A 26,446-nucleotide genomic window follows, 5' to 3' on the forward strand; every position below is an offset into this window, starting at 1 on the left:
GTTCAGTTTCACATCAAGTTCAGTGAGTAGTTGATGTGAGTTTGCTGCAGTCAGTCATAGTTTCCAGGAAAGCTACAAACTCTGCAACCTGCTTGCAACCAAAGCCATTGTAAGGAGGAGGTTCTTAGAGCAGTGCAGTATACGTCTTCGTGACCAGTTTTACCTAGTGACTCCCAGTAACCTCCAGCATCAACTCGCCATTTTGCTGGGCAATACACATTTTTACCTTGCAGCCACAGGTTACTATCGAAGAGTTTGTATTCCCCGATCACTGGCTGGTCTCTAGACCTCTGTGACTGAGAGCTACATATAAAGAAAACACACTGGCAGCTAATTATACTTATATCCTTTGGACAGAACCAGCTGTGTTTGCAGCACATGACCATCTGACCCAGAAAGGCACGAAAATGTAGCACCCTGCTTTATTTATCCGCTCCATCCTTTGAAGAAGATTGCTTAATTAGACCATCGTGCTCACTGATAAGCACAGGCTCTACCTGTCCTGTCCCCCTCCTCTCAGCTAACAGCAGCTCTCCATCACCTGCTCTCTCAGGCTTATTTACAGGCAGTGTCACCCGTGAGCAGCTCTCACTGACCGGCCGAGAAGCCTTTGAAGTTTGCTCTAATCAGCACCGCAGCTGCACAGAGGCTGCTGCTGGTGGGGGTGTTAGTTGTGCTAATGCAAATGTGACCAATATGAAAATGGATTATTATTGCATATGAAGTAGTACTCTGGGTGTATGCACCAGGCTAAAAATAGCTCCAGTTCCAGAGTTGCTCATTTGAACCGCTATCGTGCCAGCTTTTGAAGAAAGCTGTTGTTTCGTTCTCATTTGTCTCATCTGCTGAACTTGAAGTCTCGGCTTGTTATCTGTGCAGTCTTGTCTTACGATTGCCTTCCCAGATCCTCCCTCGATAAGGGATTCCTGAGTCCCTGCAGTCAGGGTGAACTGCTGGTCACGCGTGGCTCAGCGGCTCGCCTTTCAGAGCCTGTGCGTGTTCTATGATTGGCATCTCTCCTCATCCTTGAATCACTCGGAGCATTTACTGAGCATGTCTGACAGTTTGTTGAAATTCATTGGAGCAGACCTGTCAGCGGCGTGACTTTTGTGTAAACACTGAATGTCTCTCAGCTGAAGCTTCGCTGTCTCTTCTACAAACACCAGCAGGCATCCAAGGTTAGAGATGTTATGACCGTGCAGGTTAAGCCTGTGTTTCTATCCATTACAGAAAAGGTGAGATGAGGTAAGAAAAAGAAGAGTGATAAGGAGAAGTAAGGTGAGGCAAAGAAAGAAAAGGAATGGAGAGGGAATGTAAGGAAATGAAAGGTGAGCCAAAGCAAGGAGTGAAAAAGACGAGGAGAGGTAGGGAAAGGCGAGGGGGGGGGAAGTTAAACATAAAACAGTATGGAGCGGAATAATTTAAAACTTAAATAAAACGCAATGAAAAGTAAAATTTAAACAAAATATTAAACGATGATTCACTTTAGTTATATAAAAGCAGAATATAGCACAGCAAAGTGGCTTTATAATGCAGTATAAAAAGCTTACTGTGGGTAGTAAAAGAAAAACGAACCAAAAACAAGCACAGCAGATATGAGATGAGATTACAGCGTCTCAGATTAACAGTGAAATAAACTGTATTAACATGAGAGAACAGATGGATGCTGCGTTTGTATGCAAACATCTCGAGCGACTCCTTGTAACTTGGTTTCAGTGATGAATAGCAGCTAGTGATTCTCCACCACAGATTCTATTATAGTGAGTGTTTTTCTTATCCAGGCACTAATGTAACTGCAGGATCAGCTCAGCAGGAGAGCTTCATCTGCCCCCCCCACTCAGGAGCTCAAAGAGCTTGACCTTGGAGTGGGGCGTTCACTGTCAGACTCGCCCATTACTTAAGTGTCGGTTTGGTTGGAGCTGCTTTTAGACCATTAAAAACCATTCTCCATAACCACTCGCACTGGGTTGGTTTGGCTGGAGAACAAAGGAATATTATAGGCTAGCAGCTGTTTCCAAATGGTTTATGTTCCCTAAATTATATGGTGTCTTAAATTGCTGTTTACAGTAACTGTGTTCAAAAAGCTTTGGAAAACTGAAATAGTTTTTTGCACATCAATGGTCTCCTTTTATATTTGTTCAGCAGTTTTTAAATTAAGTACTTATTTACATTTACAAAATGGGAACTAGTTAAAATGTTCCTCAGAAAAGGCATAACATTGTTTCGTGCTGTGCTATTAACTACATTTTTATATCAGTTACCGTTTTTGCTCCATGATATAATGAAAACAAAATCAATACGATTTTTTTATTTTTATTTTTTAATAAAATCAGTTGAACCCCTGTCCTGTACAGCTACGTGTTTTCGGTTAAAAAGCCCAGTCTCACTCTCTGTTTAGTTCGGCTCGAGCCAACATGGTGTAAAAGTGAGCCACTGGTCAACAAGGGAAGAACTCACAGCGTTTTCATAGTTAATGGTATCCGTCCATGGCTGGCTTCATCCCTCGGTGTCTCGCTGCGGCTGCCAAGTCCCCCGCAGCCTGGGCTTTTCTTTGTCGCCATCTGCACCCACAGCCTGTGGTGGAGGCTCAGGCACGCAGGGACGGGCGGTTGCCCTTGTGAAATGGGCTTTATGATCAAAGCCCCATCAGCTGGTCTCGACCTAACTGGCAGTTTACGCTCGCCACTGACACCCTTGCCAAGGGAGCCGTGCGCCAAAACTAATGTCACTGGTGTCGTGCATGCGTGGGTTGGTCTTTACTGGCATTTCAAAGATAAATCAGCGCCGGAGCTCAGAGGGAAATTTGGAAATGACCTTCTGTAGAAACTTTGAATAATTCTTTGCAATCACTTTGTTTCCTGTTTTGACTTCCTCACTTCCTATATCAGCACTGATGCAGGGACCTTTGGGTTGCATAAGCTACTGCTCAGGACTAGACTGCAGCTAGCTTTAAACACCAGTATCAGTGTTAATGGATTGGTGTGATTTTATTTATTTATTTTGATCAATGGGGTCAAAGAAACCCCTCACATTAAACATTCTAAATGATTGGAATCACAATATTTTGTACAGTGCTATCTGCCTTCTTGGCGACCATCATCCTATCGGCTTTTGGTGTGTCAGTTTTATGGAATGGAAGTGTTTAAAGCAAGTATGACGTAAAGTTTAAATCTTGTTATTGTTTATAACAGTGTTATATCCCATACTGGTATTTTCAGCATCGGTGTGGCCCAGAATCTTTTAAATGCTGCATGTCTAATAAGATGTTTGCTGCTCATTTGGGACTTTCGAGCGTGACAGTGTACGTAACGATTAGTCTGCATGTAGACAAGCAGTCTGTGTTACTGTATTTAACACCACCAATCCCTTTTCTTCATTTAATTAAACTTGGTGTAAAAAATGGCTGAATTGTATATTTTTATTTTCAGTCTGGGTGAAATTCCTTTTAGAGAAGACCAATACCAGTAGGAGAAACGTTAGGTTAACAAACGTTACATTTGAAGTAGGGCTGAACGATATATCGCATTTGCGATAATATCGCGACATGATCAAGTGCAATTTTCTAACCGCAAAGGCTGCGATTATACTCTGGACATGTCCAAATTCATGGGCTGCATCCTCCTGAGGCCGCATTTGTAGACCGATTACGTCACAGCGACGTGCCGAAGGCTGTCCAAATTACTACCATATCCCAGAATTCATAGCGCGGCCCAGCCAAACTCCAGTTTCCAGCAATGGCGGCTGCTACTAAGTTTTAAAATTACTCATACTAATCTTTCTGGGTCACAAAATAAACTTTTAACATATTTTCAGGCGAGAAAGTAGTTGTGTAAACATCAAATATCTGCTCGGTTTATCAAGATATCCCATATTTGCAAAAGTGCTTCGACGTTTTCAGAGGCGTCTGCTACCCACCAGCTCGACAGCTAGCCGGGAGCTCGAGGGTTACTGATGCGGCCGAGAACGGCACAACTCCCGGCACATCATTTTCAGATCACCGCGGAGTTTCGCTGCTCGGGTTAAACGTAATATATAAGTCACTTAGACAACCTAAAAATGTTATTGTTGGGCTTTTTTCAGTGTTTTGTTTGTTCGTGAGTAAATCGGTTTGGCTGAGATTAAAGTTATTAGATTAGATAAAATAAAACTTTATTAATCCCCCGGGTGGGTTCCCCCTTGGTTTTCACACAGCTGACTAAACGTCAAACAGAAAACTTATTAAACAGAAGTATGAGACAGTCGAGAATTTACACCAGTGTCTGGTTATATTTTAGATAGCAAGAAGCAGACGGCCGAGTTTATTAAACTCCACCGAGACAGCGGTGACGCTAATCAGAACTAGACCGTCCAATTTCACGCCTTTAAATTTTAAAGGCGTGTTTGTGTGTGTGTTTATACAATTGCTATTATGTTTGCACTTTATGTGTAATGTTACTGACTGCAGAGATCAGTAAGATGTGTGTATTTTTTATTTATTAGTTTTATTTATTTAATATTATTTTTTAATTGAATGACTGTCTAGTAGTTCACAGATGTCGAAAAACTGAGTGTGGTAAAGCCACTGATTTTGTTTATGTATATTTCTGCAATCTGCACATTGTACTGACTTTCATTTTAATGTTTACACCAGGGTTCCTTGTCAGCACTTTATGCTCAGATGTTTGTAAGCTAAAAATAAACTATTGTGTATGTTCAAATATACTGTTGTGATTGAAGAAGTTAAATAAAAATGTCAGTCATCAATTCATGCATCACCTCATGTCATCATAACAGAGGTCTGTCTTCCAGGAAAGAACAGTTTAAAATTAATGTAATATAGTATTGGCCATACTATATGATGTATTGCTTGTCTTTGTTTAATAATACAGAAGACAAAGACCTTAAAAAATAATCGCATATCGCATCGCAATCGCAATATTGGGGCAAAAAATCGCAATTAGATTATTTTCCATAATCGTTCAGCCCTAATTTGAAGCCCTTAGAAAGGCCTAAACTCTTCCCACTTACACCTGTTTGCACATCTTGGACAGAAACACTGTGGCACTGACAGCCGATCACGTCGAAGACCCTGGGTTAGTGCTGTCGTTGATAATGTTTTCCGATGGACCTTTTGAAGGGGGAAATGGATTCCCTCTGCCCCTCACTCAATCACACCACACAGAGGCAAGCCCTAAACCTTTTACAAGCTTCAAGGAGAGCTCGACTTGTTTGTTGTTGGAGCGAATGGCTGAACAGTGACAGCAGTTGTTTACTTGTGTGAACTTCCACTCAGAAACTTTTTTCCTGCTGTTTATGCAGCTGGTTTCTAATTTACTCAGTTTTGCTCTGCTTTGTTGGGTATCTAATGCGATGTGCTGGCATAAGTTGAACATAGGTGTCGGGGATTTGGCACTACTTGACCAGATGCAGAAGCTTTATTCATAATGGCACAATAAGACGAAAACAAATTCGCCCTGAGCCGTCTTTTATGAATAGCTTCACTGTCAGGAGTTGGCAGAATTATAAATGAAATGTGGCAAACAGGAAAGAGCGACTAGTTTTTCCTCTTGAATCTGCAAGAGATGTATGATCTACACAGCACTGCTCATGTTGTTTTCCCCTTAAATGTAGGTGTTTTTGTAATCAGTGTTTTTAACAGAATAAAGGTTGATGATGGGAAAGAACGGGATAACTGTGAAACTGAGGCTGTGCTTAATTGTGTGTATAATTGTGTGTATTTACTGATATTGAAACGGATTTGAAGTGCGAAAGCAGAGAACAGATGCAGTGAAGAGTAATTAAAAAAACTGCCGTTATGCTTTGCTAATGTGTGATTCATGCAAATTAAACAAACTAAAGTCTTTGGCTGTCAGTAACTGCAGCTCCACATTTCCTCTACACACTTCCAGCTTCATGATAAAGCTCTTTTCCTTTGAAAGGTACTTTATCACCATTGTTTCATTGTCTGAAGTTTCCCTTTTCTCCCGTGTACCAAACAACAGGAGATTTGCTGATGGAGTCATTTTTACTGATGGAAATACTCCATGTAGTTGGGGTGACAGCAGTGACGTCTGGGTAAAGCCTTTGTGGCACCTTATGAAGCACATAGATTTTGTTTTTTGTTTTTTTAACTAGAGGTCATTATAGTTCACCAAAACAAAGTATGAAAAACAGTTCAGTTAACAAAGCTTGTCTTTAGCTTTAGTCCTCCTCGTGTTGGTCACATGCGCCATCACAGACAGCTTATGGAGGTATGGATGCACATGTTTCTCGAGGCTTGGGGACGTTTGCATGACTCCGAGTCAGCTGCCTTCAACGGCTGTTTTTGTTGTCGTGTCTAATCTGAACTGCTCAGGTTTTGTCCCTGACACACACTGAATCAGATAAAACTAAAAGAAACACTGAAACTAGTATCAGTGAGGCCAAAACCACCTTTTCTTTATGAATGGAAAAATGTTTATTGCATGATTAAAAAGAAACTACAGCTGCTTCTTCTTTGATTACTGATGAAGTATAAAGAGATGCAAAAAATGGATGTATAATTTTATGATATAAAGTTATGCATTCATCCTTGTGGGTTCCCCACATCCCCCTCAGAATTAGCAGAATATTTTGTGCTTTTAATCTACTGTTAATTTCATGCAATTTGAATGTGAGGCCACAGATGAGGACATCCCGTCTTATGCAAAAAGAAAACTGTTGCAATCTGAGGCAGTGAAGCAACAGTTGCGAACCTCTTCTGCTGGTCTTACAAGATCACACAGCTACGTTATATTAGTGTTAAAATGTGACGATACTGAAAAGCACAGAAGAACTCATAGGTAGAACATGAGTCTGCTATCTGAATGTTGGTGAACAGCAAACCTTTTCTTTTATTATGACTAGCCGCATATACCACATGGTGGTAACGCCACTGAAAGTTTGCCCGAAGTGTTTTTTTTTAAATCAGGAAACAGCTCTAACATGGAGGGCACCAGTGCTTGTTTCTGTTCCTCTACAACATAGACATGAAATTGTGCAGTTTTGCTGCTGAGTAAATTGCCCTTGAGGGCCCTTAAATCAAAAACTATTCTTAGTATTAAGGTTTTGTTTATTAGTAAACAAATCAGTTGATCCGTGAGGGTCAGGTTGAAGGCCTTGCTTTTCCTGTTACTCACCTAAGTTGAGCTCACGGTCTTTAATGTAGCAAGTGTAATATACTCCATACAAGAGCATAATCTTACCATTGTGAAAGGAGGGTGTACAGACCCATGATAAGGACACGTTCTGCCAGCCTGCAAGCTGTGGTGACATGTCTGACGGGGGGATTTGCAGCCTGCCGTGCAAACGGCTAGTAATGGTGGTGAGCAGAAGTGTCAATGGTGTGTGTCTCATGTTGCAGAGCTGCCGGAGAACTGGACGGACACGAGAGAGACCCTACTGGAGGGCATGTCGTTCCAGCTCAAGTATCTGGGGGTCACGATGGTCGAGCAGCCCAAAGGAGAGGAGCTCTCAGCAGCAGCTGTCAAGAGGATAGTGGCAACGGTGAGACACGCACGCACGAGTAGTTTAAAATCTCTTTTTAATGTTCAGAAAACGGTTCCAAGAAAATGAGTTTCTCTCGAGCATACGTGACGTTTTCTTCATCATCACCTCTGCCGCTTAAATATTTTAGTCATTCAGAAGCGTGCTCCGTTATGACCTGACCTCGCCGACACCTCGGTGAAAAGTGACTGGTTGGCTGCTTCCCTGAGGCCCAGGTTGACATTTAGAGGAGGATGCAATTAGTATGTGGACACTGTGTGACTCAGTCAGCTTTATCATGGTGGAGAGCTTAATGTTATTGGATCTGGCAGCTCAGTGGATAATGAAGTTAGCGGTGGCAGAATAGTGGGACACGGTGAATGAAGTCACAGCCTCTGATTGGGTCTAATCTGCTGCCTGCCCTTAATGCCCCCCTGCAGAGGATGCTTACTCCTGAATGGGAATTGAGTGATTTTAAGCAATAGACTTGATAAAGTAAATAATCTTTATCGCACAGGTTTGTGTGACAGTGCTTTTGTCTAACGATAGACACCACATAGATTGTATACGATACCCTGAATTATTTGCTGTCACATAGGCGCTCTAACCACGAGAGGTGCTCATATTAAACATGGCTGAAGTATTACATGACAGGCCTTTGTACAAGTAATCCTGAGAGCCACAAGTTCAGGCTTTAGACTCTTCTAAGCGCACAGTTTCAGGTGCTTTTTCTAAACTTGATGATGTCCCTGAGATGGACACAGAAGCTCCGCCCACCTGCCATTCAAACCTTGTGTGTGCAATGGGCAGCCAATTAGATGCAAGTATGTTTAAAGGTGGAAGAGCTAAAATAGTTTGTTTCCATCAAGCCTTGGTAAATGATAAAGAAGGATTGTTTTGAGCAGCGCATCATGCGAAGCTACTTTGATAAATCCAGGAATGAAAATGTGGAGCTGGAAATGAACTCCGTGCCCAGTTAGGCCCAGTTAGGCCCAGGTTAAAATGATCTTCACATTACTACACTAAAGTGAAACGGAGGGAAGGTTTAAAGCATTTCTACATCTCAACCTCAGAGTAATTTTAAACTTGAGGATATAAAACACATTTTTTTTCTTTTTAGCTAAAATATTCTTTTTATGAATAAAACTGCTACGAGAGATACAAGTTATCATTTAATAGGTTGGTTGTTCCAGCCCACTCCAGATAGAGTGGGTCTAACATGCCACTTTAATGTTTTATGTAGTTTTTATTTTTAACCATGCTGAATGAAGATTAGCACCTGAGGTTTTAGCCTCTTTTTCCTTCTGTTAGCTAACTCTCTCTCCCTCTTTTTGTTTTTGTGTCCTCCACCCTTTCTCTTTCCACCCTTTCCTCTCTCTACATGTTCCTTTCTCCAGGCCAAAGCCAGTGGAAAAAAGCTCCAGAAAGTCTCGTTAACGGTCTCCCCTCGTGGAATCATCCTGCGTGACAGTGCCTCAAACCAGCTGATAGAAAACGTCTCCATATACAGGTCAGTCTGCCTCTTTCACCTCCTCAGGCAAACATTGTGTGCCGCTGACCTGACCAGGTTGTCTGGATTTGTGAAATAGTTTCACCCTAAGCTTGTCTTTATCATTCACAATAAAGCAAAAGTTGTTATCCGCCTCTTGCTGTCATTTATCACTGGATAGATGTGTGTTAGGAGGTGTGGCGCTCCCAAGGCGGTGGGAGAGGCAGGGAGGGTAGGAGTCTATCAGCGCTGTTTCTAATCAGTCTCGGTGCTCTCGGGAGCTGTGTGTCTGAGCTTTTACCTCGGATGTGTCTTACACACACTTGTCTTAAGAGCTCACTTGCCTGCCAGAGCTTGCATATGCTGGCCCCGAGCTGGATTCACTTTTCTCAAATTCCACTTATATGAGTTGACAAATCAAGGAGAGTTGGGACTTTCCAGCGTTTTTCCCAGCACGAATGTGGGCTGTGTACACTAATTTCTTTTCAAAGCTGGCAGATTGAGGACAACATTTAAATTATTGACCGTTTTCTCAAGGTATCATGGAGCCATGTGATGGACAAGTCGTGTTTCTGCCTGTATTTGAGAGGAAAGTCTCCCCACCTGCTCAATTTTGCATCGCTTATCACTGAACAACTGTCGCCTAGCTGTGCAAGATGGAGCTAATTTTCCAGCATGCACCATTTATCTATATTAAAAATCTCATCTCTCCATCTCCAGGCTGTTTTTCTTTTTCTTTTTTTTTGGGGGGACTAAACTTGGCTAACATTTTCACTGTTGTGCAAAGGGAGGGTGAGGCAGAATGACAGATGTCACAGGGTTGGGTGGAGATAAAACTCAGCTGATTGATTGTGTTGCTGGAAGCTGTAAGTGTATCCAAACACATTAAGATCAATTCTTCATTTGCTCTGTAAGAATTTCTTTTATTTGCATCATTTTTTTGTGAGCAATGTTTTTTTGTTTTTTTTAACCAAGGACGTTCTGGAGGAAGTGAGCGAAATGGGCTTCAGAAAATTATGCGGGCATCTACAGTTTTAGCCCCGAGCTCCATATTTGTTCAAATTAAAATGATGCAGGAAGAGCTGACAGCATGTCCTGTTATCACTGGATTAACTGGATACTGAAGAAAACCTGAAAGTTGTGATTTCTGAGCCGATTTTCAGCAATTTATACACTGTGGGATTTGGGGAGATGCAGTAGACACTCCTATTCCCGTGGGTTATGTGGGTGTTGTTAAAGCTGGTGATAGGAGAGCCAAATAACAGGGTGGAGCTAGTACAGCTAACTTCTTTTGTTTCATATCTTTCCCTCGCTATTTAACTAATAGACTCCATATAAAACAGAGCTTCCAGGTCTGAAAAGTGAAATCAGGCCCAAAAATGCAGCATAAACCTTTATGTCCACAAAACAACCCTCCTTACTCCATTAAAGCTAGTTTAAGTATCCGGGATTCGACCTCCAAGGCGTCCGCCTTCAACTGCCACAAAGCACTTCACATCTGCAGCTCCACCCGCAGGTGGTGTGCTACAGGAAAATGAGCTCATGTGGCTCCTGGCATCTCTCGGGCACCCAAATCCCTCCACCACCAGGTCCATGGAGTGGTTGCTACTGTTTTGTTTTAAAAGGACCTAAGACAAGTCACGGGCATGTCCCAGCTCCAGCTGTAACTGCAGTATCCAGGTAGATGAGTTCAACCTTATTTCAGATGTTATGAAGAGGCCATAAAGAAGTTGGGTTGCAGGCTGTAAGCGATCTTACTTGTTAAAATGTCCACGTGAACTCAAGTGGATATCAGAGGAAGCTGACACGTCCGTGTTGGCGTCATTGTTCAGCACCAACCCTCTACTCCAGAAAAACGCTGCGTTAATTATGAACTTGCTTATTTGAAGAAATAAATAGTTTATAGTAATTAAAAAGCTGTACCGGGCGAGTCCAGCTGTGACCTCAGCATAGAGCTCAGACGTAAAGAAGATGAACGGCCAATAAACAGATTTGCCTGACACCCAATTTTCCCCGACGCCCTCCCGCCTAAACATTTGCCTGTAAATCTCGGTTGTGTTCCTCAGATCACAGCTGTGATTCTTCACCCCTCCAAAGTTTTTTATGTCTGTCATTGGTTAGCAGACTGTGTGACTATCGCACAGTGAAGATGATGCACGAAGGAGAAAGGAAGGACAGATGGCAGAAATTCATTATATCCTTCTTCCATCATCTTGGGTATCCCCTCCCCGACTGGCCGTCGCGCTCGAGTCTTTGGCGTTAGAGTGATGGCATCATGATCAAATAGTGGAGCAAAGCTATTATGGCTTAATTTGAAAGCGTACTCTGCACCTGAGACTGACGAGCCAGAGCGACAGACGATGCAGAGGATTCGCACATCAAGATGACCTTCTGCGTGTGCACGTTTTCCCCATGGTCTGCACAGAGTCCAGGCGAATTCTTGTAATTTATTAAAGTAACTTTAGCCTATTTCACAAAGCCATGCAAAATTTTACCAGCATACAGTGAAATTAAAGCTCCTCCAGTTACATTAAGGCAGGGTGAAATTTTTGCTCTAGTTTTTCCAGCATTTCTGATTTATTTATTTATTTTTGCTGTAAGATCTTTTACACTCTTAATAATTTTTGGAGGGGAACATGCTGCTGCAGTTTCTTGAGCTCCTGGCTTGTACTTCTGTGATTGAGGCTCATCTGTGAGCTCAGAGTTTTAGGATTCTTGAACCTTCAGTTTTAGCTCAGGGGTGATATGTTAGGTCCAAACTATGTTAGAGAAATTATTAGCATGACGGCTCTTTGTCAAAAGAAAATTAGAAAGTTATTTGAACACAGAAGGAATCATGGCTCCAAAAGCGCCCCGGGTAAAAAAAGAGAGGTTTTAAGATTGATGGCTGCTCCTTCAATCACACGGTGATATGAGACTTGAAAGTTTTCTCTGGTGAATGATCAGAAATCCCATCAAACATACAGGGTACCAGCAGGGTTAAATGACACCTGTTTGAACAAAGTTGAGTTTTTGATTTTAGATTGTGATGCTTGCAGTGGGAGTTAAATTCATCCGATTCAGCCCTATAAAAATCCATGTAGATATCTCCTGTATTTATGAAGTTAGGATGGCTCAAAAGTGCTGAAATTAAACGGCATAAATTTCAACACGGATGGCTTACAAGATCGGAAAATATTCATGGTAAATTTTGCGTGGCATCATTAAACATACTGGAGTTATTAGCAGCTGATTGTTTTCCAGATTAAACTGTTTTTTATATGGAATGTCCCCACTGTGATTTATGGGTTGACACTGTGGGTGTGTGTAGTAACAGAAACCAAACAGCCCAGATGTCCACTGCACACGTTCCTTTTCAGATTTATGACTTTGTCCAGCTGTGTACCTGCACACAGCTGGTGTGTGTGTGTGTGTGTGTGTGTGTGTGTGTGTGTGTGTGTGTGTGTGTGTGTGTGTGTGTGTGTGTGTGTGTTTGATCACGTGTGCAGTTTTAAGTCAGATTTCTGGAATAGCTTAAGGGCTTAGAGCAGATAAAGTTTCATTTAATCCCAGATGAGTCTTAAATGAAAGGCTTTCTGAATGTGTGTGTTTGTTTCAGAATATCATATTGCACTGCGGACAAAATGCACGACAAAGTGTTTGCCTACATCGTCCAGAGTCAGCACAACGAGACCCTCGAGTGTCACGCCTTCCTCTGCGCTAAGAGGAAAATGGTGAGTAAGTTGATATTTTTCAAACGCCTCCTGCTGTGTGAAGAGTCGACGTGGTCGCTGACGTTAGCTTGTCGACTGTCGCTGGGCGACAGGACGTCTGAGTCCTGTTCTTCTTTGAGCCCCAAAACAGTCCAGATTCAGCTTCAATAAAATGTCTGTTTGCTCAGGTATTGCCCACAGGGTTTAACAGCACTGCAATAAATAAATGCCAGCAACTGAGCTACAGTTAGGCTAATATACACACATTAGCATAATGAAGATGTCGTTCATGTTGATGGCACCATCGTACGGCAGGAAGAAGATGCAAAAAATAAACCAAACCTCAGAAAAGACAGGATTGGAGATGATCCACAGGTTAGTCATCAATATGTTACTGTGTGGTTTGGATCGCTCGCCCAGGAAAAAAGCCTGATCCATAACTTAATGTTCACACTATAATTAAAACAACTTTTGGGGTGGATAAAGGAAGGACAAAGCTCCCCATCACTGTAAAAAAGGCGAAAACCTTATTCAGCGGGGTCATTGTGCTAATCTGCTCGACAAGTAATGACATAAGAGAAGGTTTAATAAAAGGTTAATCTGTCATAGCAATTAGTTTTTATAATGAAGGTTTCTTTCTTTTCCCCGGCACACACAAAAAATAACAGAATCAGCCTCCAGTTTACACAAGTGTAGGTGACTTATATGCACTTACTTTCTGTATGAAACACTTCCTGTCTTTCCCTTTATTTTAAAGGTAAATTGAACATTTTGGCAAATCTGTTTTTTGGTCTGTTAAAAAACAAGCACTGTTGTAACCAGCAGTACCACTGCTGATCAGACTAAAGCTTACCCAGCTGGGATACAGGAAATGACATGATAGGGTTATAAATGTAATAATGTAACAAATATAATGTAATCCCTGAGTGAAGGAACTGAAATTAAAGAGGCAGATTTCTCATAATGCAAAGAAATCTACTGCGAAATGTTTTCTATGAATAAATGCAATGTGAGCTAAGGACACACATTGCAGCTTCAGAGCCTTAATACAATTTTGGATTCAGGTAAAACATGCAGCTTCTGCACCTGGCCACACATGAAGAACAGTTTATTCAGAGACCTGAGAGTCGCCGCGCTGACACTTTACTTGTATTTATGCAAATGTGTAAATATTAAGTCGGGAAAAGAAAGGAGCGGGAGCATGAAAGGCGAGCAGGTTGTCATCCCTCTCTCGGCTTTCTCACCATCCCTGGAGTTCTGCCGAAAGAGCCGCTCCCTCCTCTTCCTTCCCTTCACTAATTTCATTGTGGTCAAAAGGCCACGTATCCTCCCAGTTGCATAAACAACTCGTCGTGTTGTCCGCGAGTTTCTCTTCCCTCTCTCCGAGTATCTGTGAAGAAAATCCTTCTTATGTCGATGGTCGTTTCCTGTTTGTGTCACAGCCATACCTTCCCTTCCTTCCTGTAATGCATGAGATGCGTATCGTGTATTATTCATCCCTCATTCCTGTCTGTCTCTTCCTCCGTCCCAACAGGCCCAGGCGGTAACTCTAACGGTGGCTCAGGCGTTCAAAGTGGCGTTTGAATTCTGGCAGGCTGCCAAAGAAGGTACGCATGGTCGCTCTTCATCACCACAGAAAATTTCCTCTCTTTCTTCTGCTCTTGGCTTTTACACCCTCCAGAGAGGTCACGTGAAATACTGGAGATCTGCTTGGCTTTCCCTGTGATCTCTCTCACTCACAGAGTGATGTCCTCGTCGATTCCCTGCACAGCGGTGAAATCACCAGCCAAAGGCACCTGGTTCAGTTTATTAAAGGCAACTTAGTCATGGGTAGAGAGTCTCACAGTTAAAGGTATCAGTGTGAGGAGGGGTGGACAGGAGGATTAGCCTGGGGCAGAGGTGGGGTGACTAGAATAGATCTTCTCTGTTCCCTTTACAACAAAATAAAGACTCAGATGTGTGGGAAGTGGGATTTTTCTCATGTAGTTTATTATATGGAAGAACAAAAGTGCCAAACTGAGACATAACTCAAATGTGGAAGCTGTTAAATGCACCAATGTTTTTTTTTTTTTTTTTTTACTTTGGATTAACATTACATTGCAGTCAATTTTCCATATTTTCCTCTGTAAATGCAATTTATTTTGCATTTACTTCACTTCCATGTGCATTTCTGCTTTACTATGCAAAAAGGCTAGTCGCTGGATTAACTGTTGGGCTCTTTTTTTCATGCAAAGTTGACCCCATGACACACTTTGCATAGCAAAGCATGAAGTCATACAGTTAGGTCAGTGAGTGTTCGGACAGAGATGCAAATCTTGCATCTGCATACAACCACAGTGGAGTTTAAATCAAAAATCCAGACTTTCAGCTTTAATTCAAGAGGTTTAATAAAAGCATTGCACTGTTTAAAAATTACAACCATTTTTATTCACAGAGGTTAAAAGTTAATTGGACAGGTGACAGATGTTACATGACAAAGTAGAGAAAAGCTGAGTTGATTCCAAGCACTCATTTTTAGTAGTTGTAATCAGGTAGTTTTGAAAAAATAGTAAATGCACCGAACAGCTCAAGGAAGACAAGTGCATGAAAACAGAGTTGCACAACAACTGCACAGCATCTAACCAAGTCAAGAACACCCTCGAAGAGGAAAGCACATCATTGTCAAAGTCTACATTCAGGAAATGCCTTCATGAATGTAAATGCAGAGGGGCTCAAGGGAGGAAACGCAGCATTTGGTGATGAATACGAGTTCTAGATTTCAGTAAGTCATTGAGTTCAAACGTGTTTCTTTTTAAAAACTTTGTCCAGTTAAAATCCCTAATTCTAAACGGTTCATTGCATGTTTTTATTAAACCTCTTGAATCAAAGCTGAAAGTCTGCACTTCAACCACATCTGGACCGTCTGATTTAAAATACACTGTGGTGGAGAACACAGGCAATATTACCAAAGTTAAATATTTATGGACCTGACTCTGAATGTAAAAAAATAAAAACACAGAAAGATTGAGCTTGGGAAGATGGCAGTGGGGAAAATACACAAACGGTACACATTTAATACAGAAAAACATGTATAAACCTTTAGGTATTAATAAAACCATCCATCAATTTTCTAAGCTGCCTGCGACTCTCCATCAACAAACCTGCCATCAAAGCTGAGAAATTCCACCAAAACTAATTAAGAAAATAGAAATTTAGCTGGAAGCTAACAAAGTATATTTATATTTTTGTTGAGTTGTGTTGAGCCTCTCTAAAACCCAGTTGAACAGTTGGTGTGAGTGTCAAAGGAACCGTGGAGGCGGCAGCCAATCAGAGAGCTGTGTGAGGCCGGTGTTTCTGCAGCTCAGCAGAAACATGCATGTAATTTTCTGCACGTATGACTCCAGCGTAAATGAGCAATTCTTGCTACATAATATCAGTTTCTGCATCGGCACCCCCTCAACCATTTTCTCTAATCTTTACGTTTGTATCGCCCTGTGAGTGCTCTTTGAATTTTGTGATTATCCTTTGTCGTCTTGTCTTACACCTGCCTTCCCCGTGCATGCACAGTTTAGTTGTTTTCTATTCCCTCTCCATCCAAATCCATCGCTTCTTCTGTTTTTGGTTCTTTTCCGAAGGAGTGGAGAAGAGCGACTGAGGGGGATGGGGATGAGGAGAAGAGAGGGGCAAGAAAGCATGAAAGGCAGGGTAGGGAGGGGTGTTTGGATGGCGAGTGTGTGAGAGAGAAAGGAAAATGATTGTGTGTGTGTGTGTGTGTGTGTGTGTGTGTGTGTGTGTGTGTGTGTGTGTGTCGGCGGGAGCTCAGCCTCCTGACAGATTCAGTGTCAGTGTCATTGATCCCGTCTCAAGCGACGGCGTGCTTATTTATTCAGTCCTTTCGAGACGCACGCTTGCTCTATTTGAAAATCCAGCCGCCTCTTTCTTTCCTGCAACATTTCCACAGCTTCCTCTGCTCTTACTGTGGAGATTCCACTGTGGCCACATTTCCATTTTGACGAGGGATTATTTTATTTCCCCCCCCCCATCAAAATCAAGGCCACGGACTCCTCGCCTCACGCCTCTTCGTTTGTCTTTTTTTGTATTTCTGAGTCGAATATTAAAGAGTACAATTTAGTACAGCCTCACTCGCCCCATCCTTCTCCTTCCCTCGCTCTATACTTTTCACCTCGAATTTTTAATGTGGGCGAAGTCGCTTAATTGAACGAGTTGTTATCTGTTCTGTGGGGTTATGGAGGGGAATATATATATTTTTTTTTATAAAGAAGCCGTGGTGCTCTCTTGTGACAGGGAAGAAGAAAGAGAGATGGGGAGAAGGAAAAAAAAAATCCTTTGGAGTCTGTTTTCATTAAAGTTGCAAGACCCCGGGGACGAGGGCAGGAAGGGAGATATCCACCGCATGTCTGTGTGGTTTGCTTGTTTCTTACAAGCTCTCCACCACCACCACCACCCACCGTGGTTCTGCACATTCCTGACCCACATTCCTCTGTATATTACAGATCCCATCTCTGCTCATAAATCTGCCTTCATAGAATATTCACTGCAAACACTACAGCAAGCTTTGAACTGCCGTATCTGTGAGTTGGCTCCATGTTTAGCAGCCGACTGAAAAGTGCACACGTGAGGATCTGCAGGAGAGAAAAAAACGGGTTCCCTGGGAAATTTTTCTAAGGCTGCCATTACCAAGCGACCCGGGCTCATGGGAAATGTTATTTTCACTGCACCAAGAATGACGGTGCGTATAAGAAAGTTGTGGTTAGAAAAGCAGAAAGCGACATTTCATCTCAAGCAGTGAGGCGGGAATAAAGCTCTATAATCTATTTTTAAGACGAGCTGTAGAACTTTATTCATGCTGAAAGTTTGATTTATAACAACCAAAACATTAAACACAGCCTATAAACAAAGTGGAATAACTCAATAAAATAAAACATACAGATATAAAATGGCTCAATAAGTTTAAAAGGGCAGAAAAATTATTAAAAAATAAACAAGCTTGTATATAGAAATGTAAAAATGCTGTATAACAACATGAAAAAGACCAAGTAAATCCTCTTATTAATGAACTTTATTCTCTTTTTTTGCATTTTTAAAACTTCAAAGCTGCAGTTGTTTTTGGTAAATTTCACAACGTGATAATTTTATTAGTTTTTTTCTGACCAATTTAATCAAATTGGACTGAACTAAAAATTTTATCGAGCCTTATGGATGTTTTGCCGACCCACAAAAACGGTGGAATCGATAAACCTCGAGGATTCTCCTTCAGCTTCCTTTTTTTCTTTTCTTTTTTTTGGGAAACTGTAGAAAATGCACAAATCACAGATATGACTCACAAATATTTCTTAACAAACGGCTGTTTTTATGAAACACATCAAAGCTGCAAGACTGAAAACTCAACGCAGTCTGCCCCGAAAACAGAAAATCCACAAAAGAAATGAAAGCGGGCATCAGTGTTTTTGGCAGAGAAACTCCAAACAAAAACCAGGACAGACACTTAAATGGAAGAAAACCAGATTACAGTGGGCTGAAGAGAAGTGGTCATGGGCTGCGCGGTCAATCACGAATCTGTGAATAGAAAATGCACACCTTTCCTCATGTATGACATGAATACACATGTAAGGTAAAAGAGCAGGAGAGACTGTGAACTGAAACTTTGGACAGAATTGCTTAACAAGTGGCAAAAAAAATATTTTGGCTTTCTTAACTTAATCAATCGCTGTGATTGGCCCCAAATAAACGGAGGTGTGAAAATCAGGGAGTGATGCTAGCGCTCGTGTGACGACACTGGGCTCATTGAAAGATTTCTCAAACTGCACACGAGTACTTTCCGTCTCTGCACAGACGGATTTCCGTGCAGTGTTTCACATGTAGTTGTGTAATTCTGATGATTCATGCTTAAACAGCAAGTGAGCGTGTGAGATCAGTTTGAGCTTGTAGCTGCGTGTACGGTTCTGTAATGTGATGTTGTGGGAAAGAGATTTCTGTGAGCCGCTGTGCTTTGCTCGGGTTGGTGGATCCTCTCTTGTTCCTCCACATATAGGCCATAGGAGTGAACAAAGGATGCAGCTCAAAGGCGTATCAGTGGAAGCGAGAGATTTCATGTTGCTCATTAAATGGCATGCCAGAGAGGAGTTGCAACATGCGCTTGTGCAAGCTGCAGCAGCGCCCTCAAAGAACTGGTGAAATATGTGGTCGTATGTGACACAGCTCAGGCAGATTACTGACTAATTACCCTCTGATGTCTGTAAATATTTATATGGCTTTTGTTGTTGTTATGTGTAAAACCACAGTTTGCCACAAAGTGTGATATCTGTACCACTACTGTTGCACAGCAGTACCTTCAGAGTCCCTCTAGAAGCGAGCTTTGCCACTCTGCAGCCATGTTTCCGTTTGCAAATGCAGAAACGTGCCAGTCAAACAGCTACTAACATGTTTCCTGCTTTGACTGTTGATTGGCTCTTCTGGGGCTGCAGGACAACCATCATCTCCAGTCCCCCCGCATAGATCATCGACCAGGATTTATTTAGTCGCGTCTCTGTTCCTTTTGTTTCAGGTCAAACTCTGTGTCCAGTACAGCTCTGTAAGCCTAATAAATGACTTGAAAGTCCTCGATTCTATTCAGGAGCTATCCTGGAGCCGATCAGATCTACTCGGGTCCACATTAAAAGCCCCACAGAAGTTTTCTGCTTCGAGCTGCACAGAGCACTTGAGGAGGGCAGAAAATGAAACACTAAAAGATCCTGTACTGCTAAAATGCTTCTGGTGTGACTTAAAGCCGTGCAAAGAGTGGGACAAAGATGTGTCTGAGACATGGCGTCACAGACATGCACCCAGGGTTTGCCTAAAGGAAGTGTTTTCTGTCCTCAGTTAACTCTGCATGCAGTTTGAAGTTGTGGCTCTGACGTGTGAATAATACAGGGCCTGAAACTGCTCTGCTGGACTGAGATTAACAGAAATGTTGTGCAGGAAGTCGCAGGGAGCTGTTGCTCTGCATGGAGAAACTTTTCAGCGGAACGCCCGGGCCAAACATAGACCCAGGCGCTCCCTGTTTAAAGGCTACGGTTACACACCCTGCTGTAGCTGGCAGATGATTTCAGTAATAGTCCTAACATGTTCAAAGATTTCTCTCCTTTTTTGGGGGGGGATTGTATAACGTACAGCAGCAGAAGTTTTGAAAAGATTCATTAATTAAGCTTTGAATGAAATCTTTCAAGCTTTTTTTTGCTGATCATTGCTTATAGCCAATGAAAATCACAAATCTAGTGTCTCTGATTCTGAGAAGATCAACCAAACATGATTTTCAACACTGAAATATCAAATGTCTGAAAAATATGCTCATTTATACGCTCTGTTGAAAGTTGTTGCTCCTCGAGGTTTCTCATAGATTCTCTGTGGGGCTCAGGTCAGACAAGTTGGTAGGCCGGACACATTTGGTACTACTGCAAATTTCCTCTACTGATGGGAAAAGAAATCTGCATCTCCAGAGAGCTTGTCTGCAGACGGAAGCGTGACGCTTTCTAAAACCTCCCGGGTCACGCTGTGTTGACTTTGGCTTCTGAGCCTCATCCTCCAGACTGCAGGACCTCAGTTTCCAAACTGCATCTTTTATCTGAAAAGAGGATTTAGAGCCACAGAGAAACCATCATGTTTATTTTTTTTAAACCAAACACTTCTGATGTAATGTCTGGTTTAGGATTGGTGATGTTGGGAATGATGTGGTTGTAGCTTCCTGAAAACAACTGTGCGTTGTTGCTCTTGATGCTGTGACGCCAGCCTGAGTCTGCTTGTGTGATGCTCTCAAAATTTCTTCAACTGTTCTTTACAACCATTTAAAGTCTGCGGTCGTCTCTGTTGTTTTTGCACCTTTTCCTGTTGCGCTTGCTGCTTAATATTCTTCAATACAGCTTTCAGCCTCTTCAGCAGTGACCTTCTGTGTCTTACTGTCCTCATGGAGCATGTCGATAATCATCAAAATTGAAGCAAAAGACGCCCTGGGATATTTCACTTTGCACATAATGAATATAGAATTTGTGAACATTTAACACTGAATGTATGCTTGTTGAGTGAAACTTTTAACCACATCTGAGCTGCATGAAGGCAAACTGTTCTTTGCAGCACAACCACTCTGGCCCTGTGGTTAGAACTTCCTGAATCACAGATTGTCCTCACTGACTGCACTGTTTTCATTTTCTTTCTTTTCCTTTTTGTTGTCCTGCTCTGTGTTTCTGTTCAGAGAAAGAGAAACGAGTAAAGTCGAGCTCAGATGGGGAAGGAGCCAGCAGCTCTCAGTCGGACAGCTCGGCCAGCCAGGGCAGCCTGAAGGGAGGAGGTGAGTCACGTCGCCCATCATCACATCTTTTTCTCTCTTCCTCTTTCTCTCTGTCTCTCTCTCTCCGTGTCGCAGCGATCGTAGCCTCAAGGGACGGAAGAGTGTTCAGCCACTTGTCAAAGGTTGGCCTACATGGAGGCTGCAGGTCAGCTGATGACAGTCTGCTTTTCATTGGTTACCATTTCTCACTAACATCACAAAAGTTAACAGTAGGTGACTGTTTAAGGCAGTTACATGCGGTGATAATGGTGCTGCTGATGATCTGGTTAATTTGAACACATAAAAGCCACACTGCAGTCATTGTGGATGCATTAAACTGAATCTTGGTTCAGCGATTCCCCTGACATTTTTATGAAAACAAAGGACTGCTATCATGCTGTTATTCCGCCTGACTCTGGAAGCACAATTACAGCCCTGTTTGTTTAGAAAGCATGAAAGAATTTCACATTTCTATTGCCCCCATTGTTCGATCAGACCCTAAACATCCGCTGAGCCAGACGACCTGAAGGCATTATTAATCCCATACATGTCCACATCCAGGAAATAAATTACACGAAAAGCATCATGTTGTTATACGATGCTTTATTTTTGTGCATGTTGTGTTTGCGCATGCCTTTCCCTGTCCCGACCCGATCCTTTCGATATTTGTTTGGAGTGGCCATTTTTTTTACAGGAAAGTCTTAAAAACATCAGCTTTGTGCTCCTCTGCTCAGCCAGCAGGCCTCCCGTCAGAGAAGCGCAGCTCCCTGAATGTGTTCTGATGCTTTATTTGGCTCTGCAGTGCTACACGTGCAGCGCTTCATGGTCAACACGGGCTTTAAAGATGATCCTCTGTGAGAAGACTCAACAAAGCAGAGATTTTGCAAGCAGAGAGGCTTTTTTTTGGACTAACATTATCCTACTGACCCCCTGGTGGGTCATTTAGCTGCCAGTGGACTGCGTTTCTGTGAGGCAAATTAGCATAATTTCACAGCAGAGTAAAGCTCGGTGCTCTGGAGTTTTCGCTGCCAGCCCTGAAGCAGTGATCAGGGACAGCAGAGCTCTTACATTTATCTGCTCTTCACTGTGCGGCTGATGCACTAGCAGCGTGTCAGAGACTCTCGGGATCAGTGGCGTTGTCGGAGGTGAGTCAGCTTTATTCGTGACACACGATACCCTTGACTTTCTCCCAGCGCCAGGCCTGTAAATGCCACGTCCTGCCATAACCTGATTGTTGGGGGATTTTGCCTGCAGGAGATGAATCGGCCTCTCAGTCTCTTCCTCTTCACAAGGTTAAAAGTAGAGCTTAGTTTCCTTATAATTTAATCTGATGGAGGAGATGATGATCATTTTCTTGGTTAAAAGTTTCAGCACTCAAGTGTTTATGCATAGTTCTGTGACACGATATGAAGCAGCAAATTAAAAACTTTAGTCTTTATTTCAACAGGAAGTAAAACAGCTGTGATTAAGAGATAGGCAGCATTAAACAAGCATGTGCAGTCAGTACATGCTTATTCCAGGGCTTGACGTATCAAGGTGTAATACAAATTAATCTGGTCCTAAAAGTATGGAACTGAACAATAAAACATGTATTTTAATCAAACTAAGTTAAAATGCAAGAAGCAGTGTGGAAAAAGTCAACTCTCACTGCTTCTGTAGGAATTAAGAGGGTAAGCAGCAGCCAGGTGCTGCTTGTCAAATGTACTCGATTAATTGATCATCAGCAAGTGTGAGCACATCTATAAAAGGCTGATTGGAAGCTTTCAGGTGTGGGAACGTAATGCCAAGGAGGAAAAGGAGGAAAAACATCAACAGTGGTCTTAAATAAGCAGGTTTTGCTGCGAAGTGTTACACTTTCAAACAATTTCAAGTCCATCATTCTGCAGTGACAACGATTATTCACAAGCGGCGAACATTCAGGAAGCTGCCAATCTTCCCAGGAGTGGATACCACAGCAAAGTCACCCCAAGGTCAAACAATGCAAAAAGACTAAGAGCCAACAAAACCCCCAGATCACTCCATCTTAGACTCTGCAGGCCTCAGTTAGCGCTTAAGGTTTAAAGTTCATGACAGCACAGTTACAAAGTATAGCTTGTTTGGAAGGATTACTGGGAGAAAGCTTCTTCTCTCTCGTGAACTTTAAAGTATTCCAGAGTTAGATGTGCTTGATCCAAATTGTGTTATGCAACAGGACAGTGATCCCAAACACAGCAGCAAATCTGCAGATTAGCTGAAAAAGAAAAGAATGGAGGTGCTGCAGTGGCCCAGACGAAATCCAGACCTCAGCCTGACTGCAACGCTGTTGTTCATCGAAGAATAGATGATTTTTTTGTTGTTGTATCCTGATCTATAAAACCTTAGACGTCAAAAAGACGACTGTCAGTTTAAAATCAAAAGAAACAAAAAACTTTTGGTATCATCTTAAATATTTATCCACTTTAAAAAAAGTTTGCTTGTTAATCACCTTTCAGGTAATTGATTGATGAATTAGTTCTACCTTGTTTGTTCACAGACCCTGTCTTTCACTATAGTAATAAATAAGCTTTTAAGTGAGCAGCATTAATCATCAGATGAGTCCTTCCCCTCCCCGTGAAGGTCTGTCTCACAGTATTGCCTTTTTCATAACAGCAGAAGGTCTGAATGCCTTCTGTTGACACACAGGAAGACTGCATGAAAATCTTATTGCATGCTGACTCAGTTATACGGGACCATTTTCCCTTAAGGAGCATAAAATCTAGTAAAAAGGTCAGCTAAGGACTGAAGAGTATTTATATCCCACCATTAGAAGAGTTACTGTGGTTTTACTGTTCTCAGAGGGTGACATTAGCCTAAAGACTCGACTGAAATTAGTGTTGACACACATTATTGACACGCATTAATCATCAGGCAGGGCCATTACGAGCCAATCCCATTACAGTTCAGCAGTGCCGCTGTAGTCAGGCGTGGGGTTACTGCGTGCTCACTTATCACTAAGTGACGTGCCACATACAGTGGGGCAAAAAAGTATTTAGTCAGCCACCGATTGTGCACGTTCACCCACTTAAAATGATGACAGAGGTCAGTAATTTGCACCAGAGGTACACTTCAACTGTGAGAGACAGAATGTGAAAAAAAAATCCATGAATTCACATGGTAGGATTTGTAAAGAATTTATTCGTAAATCAGGGTGGAAAATAAGTATTTGGTCACCTCAAACAAGGAAGATCTCTGGCTCTCACAGACCTGTAACGTCTTCTGTAAGAAGCTTTTCTGTCCCCCACTCGTTACCTGTATGAATGGCACCTGTTTGAACTCATCATCTGTATAAAAGACACCTGTCCACAGCCTCAAACAGTCAGACTCCAAACTCCGCCATGGCCAAGACCAAAGAGCTTTCGAAGGACACCAGGAAAAGTATTGTAGACCTGCACCAGACTGGGAAGAGTGAATCTACAATAGGCAAGCAGCTTGGTGTGAAAAAAATCAACTGTGGGAGCAATCATCAGAAAATGGAAGACATACAAGACCACTGATAATCTCCCTCGATCTGGGGCTCCATGCAAGATCTCATCCCGTGGGGTCAAAATGATCATGAGAACGGTGAGCAAAGATCCCAGAACCACACGGGGGGACCTGGTGAATGACCTGCAGAGAGCTGGGACCAAAGTAACAAAGGTCACCATCAGTAACACACTACAACGGCAGGGAATCAAATCCCGCAGTGCCAGACGTGTTCCGCTGCTGAAGCCAGTGCATGTCCAGGTCCGTCTGAAGTTTGCCAGAGAGCACATGGATGATACAGCAGAGGATTGGGAGAATGTCATGTGGTCAGATGAAACCAAAGTAGAACTTTTTGGTATAAACTCAACTCGTCGTGTTTGGAGGAAGAAGAATACTGAGTTGCATCCCAAGAACACCATACCTACTGTGAAGCATGGGGGTGGAAACATCATGCTATGGGGCTGTTTTTCTGCCAAGGGGACAGGACGACTGATCCGTGTTAAGGACAGAATGAATGGGGCCATGTATCGTGAGATTTTGAGCCAAAACCTCCTTCCGTCAGTGAGAACTTTGAAGATGAAACGAGGCTGGGTCTTCCAACATGACAATGATCCAAAACACACCGCCCGGGGAACAAAGGAGTGGCTCCGTAAGAAGCATTTGAAAGTCCTGGAGTGGCCTAGCCAGTCTCCAGACCTCAACCCCATAGAAAATCTGTGGCGGGAGTTGAAAGTCCGTGTTGCTCGGCGACAGCCCCAAAACATCACTGCTCTCGAGAAGATCTGCATGGAGGAATGGGCCAAAATACCAGCTACTGTGTGTGCAAACCTGGTAAAGACCTATAGTAAACGTTTGACCTCTGTTATTGCCAACAAAGGTTATGTTACAAAGTATTGAGTTGTATTTTTGTTATTGACCAAATACTTATTTTCCACCCTGATTTACGAATAAATTCTTTACAAATCCTACCATGTGGATTCATGGATTTTTTTTTCACATTCTGTCTCTCACAGTTGAAGTGTACCTCTGGTGCAAATTACTGACCTCTGTCATCATTTTAAGTGGGGGAACTTGCACAATCGGTGGCTGACTAAATACTTTTTTGCCCCACTGTATGGCTGAATTGATGAGATGCATTAGAAGCTTGATAAAGAGAAGTGTGGGGCTGTTCTGCCTGTTCCCAGCTCCATATTTTCATTCTTTGCATGATTCACATTTTAAACCAGCTTTTATTTCATACTGAGCTGCTACACAGGCCCCCGACAAACAAGCTGTTATGGCCTTTACTTTAAATCAACTGTCTTCTGATTGGTTGCCCCTCAGAAACAGAAAGGGGTGGGGCTTCTGTGCTCACAGAGACTGAGATGACCATGTCTCTATGGCCCAAGAAGCTACTGAGGGTCCCTTTGTGTCGCCTGGGACCAGTTTGGCATGGGAGACCCTAACAGGAGCTCTTGCTGCCAGGATCACACCAGGAACCAGGAATGCACAAACACTGCCGCTATGATAAGGTGGCGATTCGTCAGGTTGTCATGGTTCTGTACGAAAAAGGTGCAATTCTCACTCTGGATTAGCAGGGAGAGAGTTCAATGATCCTGAGATCTTTGTAACATCTTCGGATAAGTGGGAGATGGACAGATGGAACGCTCTATGACATCATAACAAACTATTTTTAAGGCTGAGCACGTTGATTTGAAACTTTGACCGCATGTAATCTGTTCAGCATCAGCTGTGTTTGAGTTCCAACCGCCTCCTGTGTTGGACGAGAGTCTCGTCTTTTAATTTGCTTCTGTGCTTTTTAGTTTATTTGGATATGATTGTGTTCGTCGCTGCCCATTGTCGACCTTCAGCACAAACTTTTACAGAGATCAATCCAGCCCTCGGCCTCGAACATGAGGAAAATCTCATGTGCCCACTTAAGCCACTTGACTTCCTGCTTCTTCGTGTTTGTTGACCATCACAGGTGCCCGTGTGGTTTTTAGGAGTAAATTAATGTTACGAACT

The 26,446-nt window shown here is 42.5% G+C and overlaps 1 protein-coding gene across 2 annotated transcripts in view; it reads left to right on the forward strand.

Moving 5' to 3' along the window:
• ldlrap1b (low density lipoprotein receptor adaptor protein 1b) overlaps positions 1-26,446 on the forward strand; it is a 52,201-nt gene that overhangs the window by 20,360 nt on the left and 5,395 nt on the right. For both annotated transcript variants that reach the window (XM_080870205.1, XM_080870204.1), the window contains exons 2-6: positions 7,361-7,503; positions 8,880-8,992; positions 12,570-12,684; positions 14,198-14,270; positions 20,888-20,983. In XM_080870205.1, the coding sequence (XP_080726331.1) occupies positions 7,361-7,503; positions 8,880-8,992; positions 12,570-12,684; positions 14,198-14,270; positions 20,888-20,983 (540 nt within the window). The remainder of the gene's footprint in view (positions 1-7,360; positions 7,504-8,879; positions 8,993-12,569; positions 12,685-14,197; positions 14,271-20,887; positions 20,984-26,446) is intronic.

This window comes from Rhamphochromis sp. 'chilingali' (assembly GCF_963969265.1).
Source record: "Rhamphochromis sp. 'chilingali' genome assembly, chromosome: 21".
NCBI lineage: Eukaryota > Metazoa > Chordata > Actinopteri > Cichliformes > Cichlidae > Rhamphochromis > Rhamphochromis sp. 'chilingali'.